General features: G+C 42.5%; 3 protein-coding genes across 4 annotated transcripts; 2 read left to right on the top strand and 1 right to left on the bottom strand.

Moving 5' to 3' along the window:
- Positions 1 to 48: 48 nt before the first annotated feature.
- LOC6532700 (pyrimidodiazepine synthase) lies at positions 49 to 1181 on the bottom strand. The gene is made up of 4 exons (XM_002093406.4): positions 1033 to 1181; positions 392 to 975; positions 211 to 332; positions 49 to 155 (listed from the first exon to the last, which is right to left on the bottom strand). The coding sequence occupies exons 1-4, from the start codon at positions 1058 to 1060 to the stop codon at positions 125 to 127; spliced, it is 765 nt and encodes a 254-aa protein (XP_002093442.1). The 5' UTR covers positions 1061 to 1181; the 3' UTR covers positions 49 to 124.
- Positions 1182 to 1558: 377 nt separating this feature from the next.
- On the top strand, positions 1559 to 10287 carry LOC6532699 (zinc transporter foi). 2 transcript variants are annotated; one of them, XM_015194061.3, is made up of 6 exons: positions 1559 to 1968; positions 6872 to 7465; positions 7534 to 7870; positions 7937 to 8106; positions 8169 to 9185; positions 9252 to 10287. In XM_015194061.3, exons 2-6 carry the CDS (start codon positions 7028 to 7030, stop codon positions 9414 to 9416), a joined length of 2127 nt encoding a protein of 708 aa, XP_015049547.1. In that variant the 5' UTR covers positions 1559 to 1968; positions 6872 to 7027; the 3' UTR covers positions 9417 to 10287. The 2 variants fall into 2 exon arrangements, with proteins under 2 accessions (XP_015049547.1, XP_002093441.1); XM_002093405.4 differs by lacking the exon at positions 1559 to 1968 and adding an exon at positions 5036 to 5099.
- A 910-nt stretch (positions 10288 to 11197) lies between these two features.
- Positions 11198 to 14159, top strand: LOC6532698 (protein ERGIC-53). Its single transcript, XM_002093404.4, has 5 exons — positions 11198 to 11417; positions 11605 to 12323; positions 12399 to 12874; positions 13131 to 13256; positions 13321 to 14159. Exons 1-5 carry the CDS (start codon positions 11237 to 11239, stop codon positions 13355 to 13357), a joined length of 1539 nt encoding a protein of 512 aa, XP_002093440.1. The 5' UTR covers positions 11198 to 11236; the 3' UTR covers positions 13358 to 14159.
- The last annotated feature ends 1150 nt before the right edge of the window (positions 14160 to 15309 follow it).

Genomic DNA, 15309 nt, shown 5'->3' with positions numbered 1-15309 from the left:
AAAAACCGAATGAAACCTAAACCTATTTCAACAATAAAAATGCAAGGATTTATTTTTCAATCACAATAAGGCTGTCGCAGTAGTTTGATAATTCTATGTGCAAAAATTTATACAATGCTGAGGACTAGCCCAATTTGACACGCTTAGCCTCATTGCTAAAAATTAAAAATAGATTAATCACATATTATAAGTATAATCGTAAAATCGTACTATAGCATATTGTAATCCGCGTTGCCCGATCGCCGGGAGTCTACGTATTTGGCATGGGCCTGACCATCCAGATAGAAACGCTTGACAGCATGATCCTGGAGCATCAAGTCGCGCCACTTAATCTGAAATAAAATAATCTCAATAATTTCAAAGAATTATTAATAAACATAATGAAACCCACCAAAGTTGGAAAACGTTCCGGGCTCAATACGTATTTCTCATCAAAAGTGAACTTCAAAGAGGCGAAACGCTCGCACCAGGGCCACATCATGTAGTCTAGCATTCCTGGGCTGGCGCCACCAAAGAACTTGGTACCACGTTTCTTTAGTTCCTCCTCGTAAGCGACCAGTCCGGCGTAGAGATCGGTGTCGACCAGCTGCTCCGAATCTTCGTGCTGTACCAGGTAGAAGAAGTCGCTGATAAACTCTCCAAAACGTTCGATTAGGATCTTCTCCTGGGTCTTCTTAAGCAGATCCGTGGGATACAATGGCACCTCCGGATACTTCTCGTCCAGGTAGTCACAAATAATGAGCGACTCGATCAGCACAGGATTTCCCGGCTCCTTGACCAACTCCAGTGCCGGCACCTCGGTGGAGCTGCTCACCAGGGAGAACCACTTGGGTTTCTTGTCAAGATTGATGTAGATAGCGTGGTAGGGAATCTTTTTGGCATCCAGGACCAGGTGCACACGGTGTGCAAATGGACAAAAGCGCATCGAATACAGCTTTAAGATCCCATCATCCGGATATATGGGCTTTTTAGAGCCTGCAACGTATATGAGACTTTTAATGTTGGATCTGAGATATAGTAAGCCATACTAACCAATAGTTAAATGCTGAGTGTCGCCCATTCTTGCAAATATTAATTTTTAGTGAAGAAAGACAAACTGTTTTGCGCGTTGTTTTTGATAATTATCGACATATGATAGTAAAAGTTAAGGTGCCTAGATTTCGAAATGAATTTATATAGAACTGTCGTGGGGCTGCTTAGAAATACAAATTTTGAAATCATACATATATTATAACAGCTGTGATATAGGTTAAAAGTAATTTTTTAAATATTATTTTATTCCGTTATCGAAAAGTTAATACTTTTTGTTAGTCTTTAATAACATAATAAAAACGCGGACTCTGAAAACGCCAATTCAAAAATGCGTAAATTGCGGGTAATATTTAATTTATTTAGTTAAAGATCAAATATATATTTTAATCATCCGATATTTTTAAAACATGTTGCAAGAGATTACATTGTTTGGTAATTTATCGATATATAGCATAATAACAACGTAACACCGATAGCTATCGCCCATGATCCAGTGTTTTTCCACATCCCTACCGCCTATCGATAATTGTTATAACAAAATTGTTTTAGTTGCGGATTTTTTGTGTTTGGCGGTGTGAGCGAAAGAGAGATGGCTGCTGCGGCATATGTTTAGCGTGTCCAGATAAAAATGTTTACAGTTAGCCCGCCCTTGCGTAATTGAGCCCGTGTTGGTGTTGGTGCTGGTGGCCGCATCCCGTACTCCGTATCCGTGCAAATCTCGCCGCTCAATGCAGATTCGATTTCCCGTGATTTGTAATTGACACTCGGCGTTATCTCGACGGCCTCTTTAACACACGCCCACCGCATCGGCCAATTCTATAGATCCCAGAATCGTCCAGCATTATCTTCGATCCCGCAATAACTCTAGCAATTGTGTGAGTGCGTGTTAGTGTTACGGTGTGTGGTGATGTGCTAAACAGTCCGGCAAATTTACGGGTGAGTTAGTAGTGGGCTTGCATTAATTACCCGCATTTGTGAATAATCTTGGTGTAAGCTCATTCAGTATTTGGAAGTGCATGCGACGCGCCCCCCATCCCACCGCCCACAATTCACCCACCACCACCCACTCGTATTTATTTATAGCGGGACATTTCCATGTGCGTGTGATTTTGACACCCGCTCACTTCGATGCATATGTATTTGTTGTACGCACACATACACAGATGCACACGTAACTACACTGATATTCAGCACGTTTTTATGCTATTTTCGATCGACATACTTATAGTGATCAGAGTATGTTCTATACATAATTCAGCGCAATTCCGAATGCCATTTCCATTCGCGTTATCTTAAGAGCCTAATTACATACGCAAAATCAGAGAAATAAGTAGCAGCAAACGGGCCAGAATGCTTATCGCCCAGTGGCGCAGCTAGATAAGATTCTAGAAGGGGATGACAACGTGGAAGGGGTCTCCACTCCGCAGTATGTGTAGCTTATATTATATTGCCTTAGGAACTCAACAAAAACTATTCATATACCCCTATAAAAATCGTCATTAGCTAAGCAAAAAACATAAGATAGTGTTTTTAATGATTAGGAAACGTCATAACTTAAGTAACTTATAAGTTATATGCAGCAGTATCAATATTTAAAAAAATCAATACGTCAATAACGTGATGTAAGCGATCTGCACGTAGTTTTCAGTAATGAATAATAATCATAATACATTACACGTGTTCAACCTTTTAAGACCGTATATCAGGGAATAAAATATACACTTTCCTTTTTCCTATTAATAAGACCTCTTATCACCGATGACGTCATTTTACAATATGGTTATCTCAATTTGAATCATAAGGAATATATTTAATTCCGCAACCCCCTTTGGTTGCCGTCACTGTTATCGCCACTGACCCACATGTATATCAACATGTGTTTCCTTCGCACTTTTGGCCGCCATCCACTTAGTTATGTTTTCTTTTTTTTAGAAGTGTAGGTGGTGCATGAATCATAGATAGTTGTTTCCGATGGTGGGGGCCAAGGAGAAGCATCCTTATCGGGCGAGAACTTTTCCATTTCTCCAACAAACACCCGCCGCCAATCAATTATTCATGAGGCAGCGCAATTTGCAAAAGCTGATATGTACAATTTGCAAACAGAAATATGCAATATCAGCAGCGAATGCCTTGCAACCTGGCGCCAACAGCTGAGGCAGTAAACCATTCAACCATCCACGAACTCGATACGGAAAACAAACAATTCTCGGCGATCCATGATCATTTCGATGCCCCCAGATGAATTATTTATCGCATATGGCCAGCCCTTCAACATCAGTTATGTGTCAGTGGTCGTACTAGCTGAATATTAAACCAGCCAGCCAGTCCACATGCATAGTATGTAATTCAGTAGACGACCAGCTTGGCAAGGTCAGAGCCTCGTCCCGTACGGATTTGATCCAATCGGATTGGATCCCCGTAGCTGTCCATTCGGATTCCGAGTTCGGTTTCGAATCCGACGTGATTGACCTCAGCTCAGCTTAGTCTAGTTTTGTGTACTTGGCTTCTATCCATCCAGAACTTCAGTTCCATGTGGCCATCACATGGCCCGAGGTTTTTCATATCTTCCTCCAGCGTCTACTGAAATTTCACATCGAGCTTTGGGCCAACTATTTACTGGCTCATGAAAAGGTAGAAACAACAAAAACATGAAAGAAACGAAAAAGATAATGCCCAAATTTGTATGTGTGTGTGCTTGGATTCTTGGGTAGACCTTTTCGCAGGTTATTTCGCTGAAGTTTCAGGTATGAATTTCGTTTTTCTGTTGCGGCCAAGATACAGGTAAATTGCTCAGCAGGTAGAGAGGCTATCTCGAGATGAAGATGTACGGTTGAAATTTCAGGCTAAACAAACTGCAGATTGTGCTAAGCTCTTGGTAAATATCTGTATGTACACATGTTAATATAAATCGTACGAAAAGTTTTATGAGTACGACTCTAGACTTTTTATAATATGCGATTTAAGGTTATTATTTAGAGTCACGTCCTAAAACGTGGATATAAGTATGTAGTACATATCATGTGAAATTTAATTTAGCCTAGTGATTCATCAGCTTTGGGCCGCTTTTATCTACCTATGTATATATTGTACTTTGAGCGATCGCGTGTGCAATTTTGGGTTTTCGTGTAGATGTCGGGCGAAATTTGATTATGCGATCCAAGCATAAAAAGTGGAATGGGTCCCAGGAAATTTGAGGTTATGAAATGGAGATTTCATGTGAAATTTCATAAAGTTGAGTCAGCGAAAAGTTTCCAGAACGTTTTGGTATTTCACAATTTGCGAAATGAGACCCACCCTTCTCTGCTGAAATTTCAGCATGGAGATCTTATGCGATGCCAAACGAATTTTTGTACCAATGGCGGTCTCAGATGAAATTCATTTATGTTTGCTCAGCAAAAGTTTGTATAAGCATTGAACGAAACCCGTTCTCATTTTCTGAAGGGGGGTACCGCTTGATATGTTAGATTTCAGTTGAAATTGGAAACAATAAAAGTTCTTAATGTTAAACAAACAAATATTTTTGTATTAAATACCTACAAGTAAATGCCGCTTATATTTTTGTAAATTAAGTCCATTTAAATTGGCCAATTAAGAGATAAATCACCTATTGAAAGCTGGCCAAAAAACTAATATTTTTTGAATTAATTAGTTTGGTTAGGATTAAAATAATCCTCTGATCTACTCTTATAATATTGGCATTTTAATTAGATCTCTTTTTGAACCGCATTAAGTCTCTTGGTCAAGAACACAACATTAAGGTGGAATCATTGGGTTCTGTGGTACTCGTCGACATTAGACATGGTACAAAATCAGCCACGCCCCGTCAAGTTAGCACGCCTTCGATGTGGGTATGCTTTAATGTGGTCCCCAGTCATATAGAGATACACATAGATATGCACATATGTACGTACATATATACTCAATTAGGCAGCAATGAAACTGGCTTATAAATCGAACCGCAAGCGACGCGCGTCTCTCAGTTGCAAAGCGCTTGCAAAGCTCACTGGTGGTGAGGATCGCAGATCGGTTGGGTTTAGTGTTTTGGTTCCCAAAGATATAAAGTTTCGGTACGAGCCGCATTCAGATATTTTAAAAAATATTTACAATAAATGTGCGACCAGTGTGCTGTGGAAGAAAGTGAAATGATGTGATGGCCCCGAAAAAAGAGGGCCTATAGCATTGACGCCGTCATAAAAACGAGATCGTTAAACATTTTCTCGCAGTGGTTCCATTTAAATCACGCGAACAGAATTTAAATGAGGCTTGATTTAAAAAACCAAAAAAAAAAACACTAAATACAAACGAAACAATCGGTCAATGGCGGCAGCACTTGACCAATTGACTGAGTTTGCTGGATTGATTGGGAATATTGCCGATGAATTGTGTCTGATCTGATTTGGGGAATTTGTATGCAAATAACAGCATCGTTGATTGATTTTTATTGCGCTGAAATTAAGTTTCTGCCTGGCAGTGATTATTCGCAAATTTTCTTTCTTTTGCCAGTTTGGCAGTTAATTTCCTCAACAAGTGCCAGAGCTTCAACTTTAGCTTTCAACCTCAACCTTTAACACTTAACCCCTTGCCAAGGCGACGCGTGTCCTTGTCAATGCCGCGGGTGCAACGGCAGCACGCCCACTTCCTGTGACCTTGACGCCACCAAAACCAAACTTTATGCAACAACAATGACGCTTCTATTATTACCTATAGTGGTTTTGGCTTTCGCTTTTATTAAGTCGATATAGCCAGCGAGCCACCCACGTGTATCTCTGTGTATACGTATTTACCTGTGTCGTAAATTTTCGCCAAAGTTTTATCAATAAATTGGATTTCAATGCAGGACCGTTGAACTAACTGCCATTAATGCGCAATTGCAAAATTGTCCGAGTCCCAACAAGTTGTTGTTGCAAATGTTGTTGTGCCACCACAATAACAAACTAATTTTCCTTTAGTTGCGGGGGAGAAGGTTGGGAAATATTCCAGTTCCGCCTGGCGAATTTCTTTTTTGGCGCGTGCCACTCGCATTTTGCTCATCGAAGAAGCCGCATGGCATCCACCAATTTGGCTCCCGGCTAGGAGCTTAAAACTAGTTGGTAAATACCTAATAACCAATGGGTTATCGTTATGTAACTTCTCAGCTGATTTTCGTGCAGTGTAGTGTCGATTTTCTAAAGAAAAGTAGCGACATAGAATCGAACATTTTAATTCTGGCATTGAAAATTCGATTAAAGCCAGTGAAATATGAGATTGTGATTTGAAAAGCAAATGCTCTGATAAGAAGTAGGAATGTTAACGCAATGTGCATTAAATAGGGCTTCCAAGTGATAAAGGTCGAAATGTCTATCTATCAGGTGTGATATTTCTTTGTATGCTTAAACATATAAATTAATTTGAACGGTACAAACTGTTAGATCATAAAAATTAAGTAGAAACCGCTTTCTGGTGGCATATTCCTAGCTAATAAAAGTGAAATATATCCAATTGCCTTACCGAAAGAACTCTTTGTTTATCACAGACAACGAATGCAGCGAAACCGTCCATTTATGGCGATCTTGAAGCACCTAAAACCAGTTGTTTGATGTCCCATATTTGGAGGTGTCGATCGATCCACCAACGAACGATCTTGAACTTCCGCTTTGGTTCGCTGGCTATTTTGGTTATGCAATGGGCAAATGGCCTTTGTAAATCGGTTCTGACTTAATGAGTGTGGGATGGTAATAAGGGGCTGACAGTAGAGAGCAGCCCCATAAACGATATTTAATCAAATAGAATTGTGTGTTGGCTTGATGTACTTGTTTTCGTTTTTGGCTAATCTCCTGCTGACATTCCCATTCAATTCCAGATCGAAATAAGCGAGTGAATTGACGACTGACTGATCGGTGGATATATAATGATTGTAGCCAACCGAGCTGGGCAGTAAACCGAAACGAGAGTCAGAGTCAGAGACATTAGCATTAGTCCCAGGAGTGGAAGAACGAGAGCAAGTCGGGCCTGAAAAATGGCGCGTCACATTATGGCCGTATGCGTGGTGTGCCTACTCTGTGCACACCGCCTGCACTGTCAGGATCACATCGAGAGTCTGCTGGGCCCGGGCTCGCTGGTCACGGCCCAAAACAGCCAGGAACAGCTGAATGCCCGCGTCTACACGAACCTGAGTCCCTCCAGTGAAACCACCGATCGGCGACAGCAGCGATCCGCTTCTGGCGACGACGATACCTCTAACTACAGCATCAGCCCGCCATCGAGAAGAGAAAAGCGCCATGCCGGCCATGGGCACGATCACACATCCGAATTCGAATCCCGCGTCCCGCAGATCACCCAGTACTATCTCGAGAAGCTTATGGCCCGGGATGAGCTGATGAACAGCAGCGTATTCGATGGCCTACTTAAGCAGCTCAGCCTCAACGCGTTGGTCAGTGGGGCAAGTGAAGGAACTGTGAGTATTGAAACGTGTGTTCCGTTCTTCTTTTTATTGCTTACTAACTCCGGATTTACTATTTAAAGTGCGTTCCAGCTAGTCGCCTTGTGCATCATGTCCAGCCCCACTATAATCATCCCGTTCATGATGAAGTAGAAGATCCCAATTTGCAGCTGAACAACTGCACGCTTATGCAGAATGACACCACCTCCAACGTCATATGCGCACCCCTGCTCAACAACAACACACAACCACTCGAGGAAAAGGCCAAGAGCTTTACGCTGAGCGATATGGACTTGCTCCATCTGTGTCCGATACTCCTGCATGAGGTGGCAGCCCAAAACGGCGGATGTATAGAACCTGTTGTCCTGGCCGGCATTGATAGCACGGAAATACTGCTAGAGAACAAGGATATATTTTATGGTGTGTTGTTAGACACAGCTTACGGCCCATTCGTAGCTCCTTACTTATCTGTTCCTCATTTTCCAGTGTGGATCTATGCTTTCATTTCCGTATTTGCCTGCGGCATCCTCGGCTTGGTAGGCGTGGCCATCATACCGTTTATGAATTCCCGGTATTACAAATACATCATCCAATATCTGGTAGCGCTGGCCGTGGGTACGATGACTGGCGATGCCCTGCTGCACTTGCTTCCTCATGTAAGTAAAGCTGATAATTCTGATGGGTTAGTCCACAGCTATGACTAACGTTCAATTATTAGTCTCTTGCAGGCCAGGATGAGCGGGGGATGATCATGAAAGGACTGGGTTGCCTGGGTGGCATCATCTTCTTTTACGTGATGGAGCATGCGCTGACCATGATCTCCGAGTGGCGCAAGAGCGTGGAGAAAAAGGAGACGAAGAAACCATCGCGGGCGAAGGTGATGCGTGATCCCGACTCGTCGGTTAACAATTCGGTGGCTGGCGACAAGATCTGCAAGCAAAAGTACAGCTCGTATCCATATTGCTATGACGAGATCACCATGAACAACAAGCAGAGTGAGTGGATGCACCTGCCCGGCGATGGAGTGAACTCGGCGGCGGGCGCTGGCGGAGATGCTCCTTCCGCTTTGGAGCTGCGTAACGGTGTGGGCGATCACGATGGCTCCAATGACATGGCCGCCGCTGCCGAATCCCTACTATCAACGCTGCACACGAACTGCGTGGAGATGAATCACCATAATCACAACCACAAGCACAACAGCCACCAGCAGAGTCATGAGGGCCAGGACAACAACACAATTGTCACCGATCTGGACGGAAACGCGGTGTACGCAGCAAACAGTGCTAAGGATAAGGACGGCCGGAATGATCATGTGACTGTGATCCTGCGGGAGCACGAGTCCTCACATCACGGTCACAGTCATCGCCATGGACACGTCCATTCGCCGCCGGAAACGTTGAGTGCCGTGGCCTGGATGATTATTATGGGTGATGGTCTGCACAACTTTACGGATGGCATGGCCATTGGTGCTGCCTTTGCGGAAAACATTGCCGGCGGCTTCTCCACATCGCTGGCTGTCTTTTGCCACGAATTGCCACACGAGCTGGGTGACTTTGCCATTTTAATTAAAGCGGGCATGTCGGTGAAGTCGGCCGTCTACTACAACCTGTTGACGGGAGTCCTGAGTTTCATCGGCATGATCTTTGGCATTGCCTTTGGCCAGTCCCCCGATGTGGCCCAGTGGATGTTCGCCGTGGCGGCGGGTCTGTTCATTTACATTGCCCTAGTCGATATGGTGAGTGGGCAATATAAAGTGTACCTCTAAACAATTACAATTATTCAAAATATTTTCTATTTGCAGATGCCAGAGATCTCGGCCTCGCACAAATCAGTGGGCCAGTTCCTGCTGCAGATTCTCGGCATGCTCAGCGGAGTGGGGATAATGCTATTGATTGCCCTTTACGAGGGCGATCTGATGAGCGCGTTTGGCACAAGGGGAGGAGCATCTCACCAGCACGCGCATTAATAGCATAAGTGAAATTGTAACCAACCGGATCGAATCTTGTAGCGTATTATGTGAATTGCAGCAAATCTTGTGTATTAACTGCATTTTTTCGCCAAGCCTATAGGACCTCTTGAATTATTATTTTTTGTATAGTTTCATTACATTGTTGTTTACATTACTCCAGGAAGTTACACAGAACAGAACCACAGACACAGCCGGTTTTCGCTTATCAAACGCATTTGTTATCCAGTTTATGAAACACACAACCACACACCCACACACAAGCGAGGCAATTCAGCAAACTCGTTTTATTTTCGTTCCTAATTTTCCCTTTTTGAACTGCGTTCGAATCCATTTCACACCCAATTTAGTGTAAGATGTCTTGAAATTGGCTAGTTTGTAAAGTGATCTTGAATTTAGATGAAACCATTTAAAAAGCATGCCGAGATAGTTGCTGTCAAATGAGAATAAGAGAACAGAAAATGGATTGGATCTGGATCCCATAATCCTCTAATTACTGATCTTATACGCAGAAGAAAAAAGAACCTAAAAATTACGATATATATATTGTAGGATATGTATACATGCATATACTTTTTGTATTTTGTAGTCTAGAGTGCGCACGTTTCCTTTATGCGAGTTTAACATTCTAAACCCAGAATCAAGGGATGTCCACCACTGTTATGATTTCTGACAGTACTTAACGACTTGAACGCATATTATTTCCACTTCTGGAAATGTACACAAAACCCATTTAAGCTTAATTTATTATCGTATTTGTAATAAATTGAAAAGATTATTATAATGCACCGTCATGCATAATTTAGATTTTCGCTACCCTGTAGCACCTTCGTTTAATTATGATTTTGTAATAAACCAAGCTAAAACAAAACCTTTGATTTCGTTATTATTGATTTGAGTTGTATTTCTTTTGATTGCGCACACAACTAACACGAAAGTGATTGTGATTCAAAATGAGTAACTAACATTTGTAAAATGGCGCGAAATGCGGCACGATCGCCACTAATGACTATTCCCCACACACCGATCTGCACACAAAGCTATCACTTGTGTAAACTGAGCCACTAACAATATTTTATGAAGCCCACACTATGTGCTACCGAGGCATTAAAACCTATATTAATTCTAGCTTTAAGCTCTACGAAAACTACAATCGGGAAACCAGAAACAAAGAATAAAGATGTAAACATATTATACACACACTGTGCTAAAGGAATTTTGGAGAAATGGATGTAATACTACTTTGGTGATATCACGCAAAAGGCAATTGAAACAACTAACGAAATAATTTTACAATAACGTATTGATAAACATGTATGTATGTAAGTCGTGTAATTGTGCACCAGCACATGCGAATGGCGCGTATTTTGCTATATTTATGTTTATTTTGTAACGGGACGTAAACACTTTTTAAATTTTCAAAATAAATGTTTTTCCACCTCAACATCGTAGAGATTACAAGAACTTTTGAATTTGGCGGGTATTTGCGATATCGCGCGGAAATCTTCCGAAATCGAAAGCGATTATTTTTAGATCTACTAGGTGATTTACTTGATTAAAAAAACAGCTGCAAAAATGTTGATCTCAAAAAGTTTCAATTTGTGATCTAAATAAAGGTTACTTTTTATAGGCTGCTCAACATTTTTATAAGCTGGAGGGTACCAAACTATAGATAATAATATTTGATTTAAAATAACTCTACAATGGTTTTAGTACATTCAGTGCGATACCATTGCATATCGGAGCCGGCTGCCTATCGATAGTATCAGTTGAACCATCGTCGCCCACCCACCACTAGTTGTCAACATATAATTGCAAAGATGCGGCCCATATTCTTGGCCATTTTCTGCTTCCTGGCGTGGAATCCCAGCTCCGAGGCAACCGGCAACCTAAGTCCTGGAGCCGTGGGCGTGCACCGGCGCTTCGAGTACAAGTACTCGTTCAAGCCGCCGTATTTGGCTCAGAAAGACGGCACCGTGCCGTTTTGGGAGTACGGGGGAAGTGAGTACGAGTGGAAGACGCAGCTCCACGTCAGTTGTTTTGGCCCACTCGCTGATGCTCTGCGGCCGTGAGTGCGAGCGAGATGGCGCGAGGCGGCCAAGTGTACACGCAGGCACTTTGTTTGGATGTCGATTTGACCACGATTTTGGGTGTTTCTATAGCCACAACTTGTTGCTCCTCATTCCAGATGCCATCGCCAGTTCGGAAAGTGTGCGCGTGGCGCCATCGCTGCGATCACAAAAGGGTGCCATCTGGACAAAGTCGCAGACGAACTTCGATTGGTGGGACGTGGAGATCGTGTTCCGGGTGACGGGACGTGGCAGGATCGGAGCCGATGGATTGGCCTTCTGGTACACCACGGAAAAGGGCGACTACAATGGTCCGGTATTCGGATCCTCCGACCGCTGGAATGGTCTCGCCATTATGTTCGATTCCTTCGACAACGACAACAAGCACAACAATCCCTACATTAGTGCTGTGCTCAATGACGGCACCAAGCTGTATGACCATGCCAACGATGGAACCACTCAGCTCCTGAGCGGTTGCCTAAGGGATTTCCGTAACAAGCCCTTCCCCACGCGGGCGCGCATCGAGTACTACAACAATGTGCTAACCGTCCTTATCCACAACGGAATGTCCAACAACAACGATGACTACGAGTTGTGTCTGCGAGCGGATGGCGTTAATCTGCCCAAGAACGGCTACTTTGGCATCTCCGCCGCCACTGGCGGTCTGGCCGATGACCACGATGTGTTCCATTTCCTGACCACCTCGTTGCATGCCGCTGGACAAGTGCAGGAGCCGCCCAAGGTAGACAACCAGGAGAAGCTGACGCAAGAGTACAAGGAATACCAGGATAAACTGGAAAAACAGAAGCAAGACTACAAGAAGGAGCATCCCGACGAGGTAATTGCCACGCAGCCAGCTGATAAAGATGGCTTATCGCTAGTTCTGATAATCAACTTTTGTATAATCCCATAGCACAAAGACGACGAGGACTGGGAGGAGTTCTACGAGTCGGAGAACCAGCGAGAGCTGCGTCAGATCTGGCAGGGTCAGAGCCAAATTGCAGATCATCTACGCGAGCTTTCCCGCAAGGTGGATGAGATTATTGGCCGCCAGGAAACCACGTTGTCGCTGGTCTCGCGCAGTGCTGGACAGGCTCTGCCTCCGCCTGCTGCCGGCGGAGTGCCACAGCAACAGCTGCCCGTTGGCGCTGTTAGCAGAACCGATGTCGATCTTCTGCTTACCAATCAGAACATGCTGCTCAGCTCCATCCGCGAGATACGTCAACTTGTGGGCGATATCAATGTGCGCACTGATAACATACAAACGAATCAGAAGCATGCGCCCACAGCACAAATCCAATCCACCGGCTATGATGTACAAACGCTCATCGCCGAGATGCGCGATGGCATGAATCAGGTCAAGCAGGGCATCACCCACGTGGGCCAAAGGTGAGGAATACACTCAGTCTTATAATTATTTCTTAAACCAGTTAGCATCTAAGTCAGCTAATTTATTCAATTAACAGAGACAGATTCGATCTGAGCTCGAACTAAATTTAACCTTATCAGCAATATTTTGACTCAGAAGAATATGCTTATCTAATACTTTACTCAGATTTAACCTACTTACCACTTTATTGTCACTTTCCAAGTACCTCCTTAATATGCGTTTATGTACTCAATTTCTGTTTTCCTTACTTAACAGATTGGGAGCGCCACAGGGAGCAGCGCAGGTGGCCAATTGTCCCACGGGCAATTGCGTTGGAGTCACATTGTTCCTAAGCGTTACTGTTGTGCAACTGCTGCTAGTCTTCATCTACAACGTCTTCAAGTGAGTTAATGCAATCTCTAAACCTGGATTTAAAACTAATAAATATACCCTAATTTTTCTGCAGAAACCGCAGCGAAGCGCAGGCGAAAAAGTTCTATTAGGCGAATTAGCGACTCATTGGGATCGTAACGAATAACAAACACACAAGCATACACCCACACAAATCACGAGGAAACAGATTCGCACACCTGACTAGGCAGCAACTAAATTTAGTTAAAATGAAAGATTTAAGACTTCAGCGTAGTATGCTCTACCATTACGTGTAACTGTTTGTTTTTAAATAGAAGTCTGTTAAAGAAGTCAGGTACGAATACAAACTCAAGTCGTTACTTAATCAAAGAAAGAACAAGAAAATTGATCAATGATGTATGCCTCATGACAATGCCACGCAATACAAAACGAAGAAACCGTCGAAGAAGCCACAAGACAAACTTCCCTTAGTAATAGCCAACAGAAGATGTTTTTTATTTGTTTTAGCAAGTCAAGTCGAAAGTTTCACTCCATTCTCAACTCTGCATATCATGTGTGCAGGCATTTATACAAAGCACAAAAAAAATCTATCCGAAAAAAAAATAAAAATCGCAAAATCTATATATGTACGAAAATTCCGTAAACGTAGCTAATTATCGTGTATACTTTCGAGTTGAGATGAATCTTTTGGGCTCGGCTCTTAAAACTGAATTGGCAACATAAATCTTTTTCCCCATTTTCAAGCGCCGAATAGTCAACAAAGCTAGTTAGCCAGCTTTTTTGTTATTACGCCAGAAAGTGAATTTATTTAATAATTATGATGAACTGTCTCACTAAGTTTTTGTTTGGTTCGCATCATCATTGGTGCGATGTAAGGAAGTTTTCTACTGAATAATCTTAATATACATACTGATAAATTATGAAACAATTGAAGTGAAGTGTGTTTTTATATATGTTGTCCATTCCAGTCTCGATAGAAATGTTTAAACTGAAAATAAAAATCAATTTATAGAAAAGTCTATCTTAAACTGTTCAACTTGATGGTTTTACTCATTTCATTTTATTTTTATACCCTTCCGAACGCGATATTATTTTCGCTGATGTCGACAGAGGAAAAAGTTTATTTCTTGAAAAGTCCTCGTAAGCATAAACTACAATCCCTGTCAGTTGCCCATCCACATCCTCATCCTCCCACGGATGACAATGCGGCAAAAATGGCGCCACTTGGTCGCCAAAGTGCGTGGAGCTGGGGAACGAGTTGGGCTCTGGTGAACTTTGGCCATAAAATGTAACTGCCATTGGTGGCATTGTGGGCAGGTCCTCTGTGGTTTGAGTACCCCATTCCACCGCATAAGGAAGAATCCCAGGAAAAACCCAGCCAAAGATAAATGGACAGAAGCCAACGGCAGTCGCGGCTCATGCTATAAATTCTCTACGGGATCGGGGTATGGGTTATACCGGAGGATTCACTTCTCGCAGTCCTGGTGTGCGGTTGGATGGTAGCTTCGCTTATGTGTTCCGCGTCCTATGTACTTCCACTGCGCAGGAGCAGGACCAGTTTATAAGTGGATTGGAAGGGGGCCTTGAACGGCTATTAACTTTTTATAACAGCCAATCGGCATGAGGCTGGCAAACATAGAAAATGGGGGCTTTTCAGCAGGAATGAGATGTGTGCACTGCAACAAAACTTACTTCATAGTATACGATTTACACACGACCGACTAAACTAAGTCATGATTTAGTACATCCTTCTTGAGTTCGTAAACGTAGAATTTAATGAGCCTTTAAAAGTTGCATAGATAAAGTTTACTAAGTGTGGTCGCAACAATAATATGGTAAATTATTTGTTAAATTGCTAAAAATGTACTTCTGTAAAAATATATAACTGGGCAAAAGACAATGATTCAATAAATTAGCAATTTAAATAAAAAGAAACCTTAAGAAATTATTAATAAATCAAATATAAAAAGTATTTATCAAAAGACTTTATAAACCAAATGTGCCAAAAGGTGTTCTATAAGACCATTTAATCTAAAGTCCTAAAGCAATGTGAACTTGTATATCTTTGCGAAGTGCACACAGT

This window comes from Drosophila yakuba, chromosome 3L (genome assembly GCF_016746365.2).
Source record: "Drosophila yakuba strain Tai18E2 chromosome 3L, Prin_Dyak_Tai18E2_2.1, whole genome shotgun sequence".
Lineage (NCBI taxonomy): Eukaryota > Metazoa > Arthropoda > Insecta > Diptera > Drosophilidae > Drosophila > Drosophila yakuba.
This window is presented reverse-complemented; position numbering and strand designations above follow the sequence as displayed.

Coding starts and splice junctions, on each gene's coding strand:
- LOC6532700 (XM_002093406.4), bottom strand. CDS start 1,060: ATGGGCGACACTCAGCATTTAACTATTG. Junction 333..391: donor CGGAACGTTTTCCAACTTTG/GTGGGTTTCATT, acceptor ATTTTATTTCAG/ATTAAGTGGCGCGACTTGAT. Junction 156..210: donor GCGGATTACAATATGCTATA/GTACGATTTTAC, acceptor TTTAATTTTTAG/CAATGAGGCTAAGCGTGTCA.
- LOC6532699 (XM_015194061.3), top strand. CDS start 7,028: ATGGCGCGTCACATTATGGCCGTATGCGTGGTGTGCCTACTCTGTGCA. Junction 7,466..7,533: donor GTGGGGCAAGTGAAGGAACT/GTGAGTATTGAA, acceptor TACTATTTAAAG/TGCGTTCCAGCTAGTCGCCT. Junction 8,107..8,168: donor TGCTGCACTTGCTTCCTCAT/GTAAGTAAAGCT, acceptor TTCAATTATTAG/TCTCTTGCAGGCCAGGATGA.
- LOC6532698 (XM_002093404.4), top strand. CDS start 11,237: ATGCGGCCCATATTCTTGGCCATTTTCTGCTTCCTGGCGTGGAATCCC. Junction 11,418..11,604: donor GTTTTGGGAGTACGGGGGAA/GTGAGTACGAGT, acceptor TCCTCATTCCAG/ATGCCATCGCCAGTTCGGAA. Junction 12,324..12,398: donor AGAAGGAGCATCCCGACGAG/GTAATTGCCACG, acceptor ATAATCCCATAG/CACAAAGACGACGAGGACTG.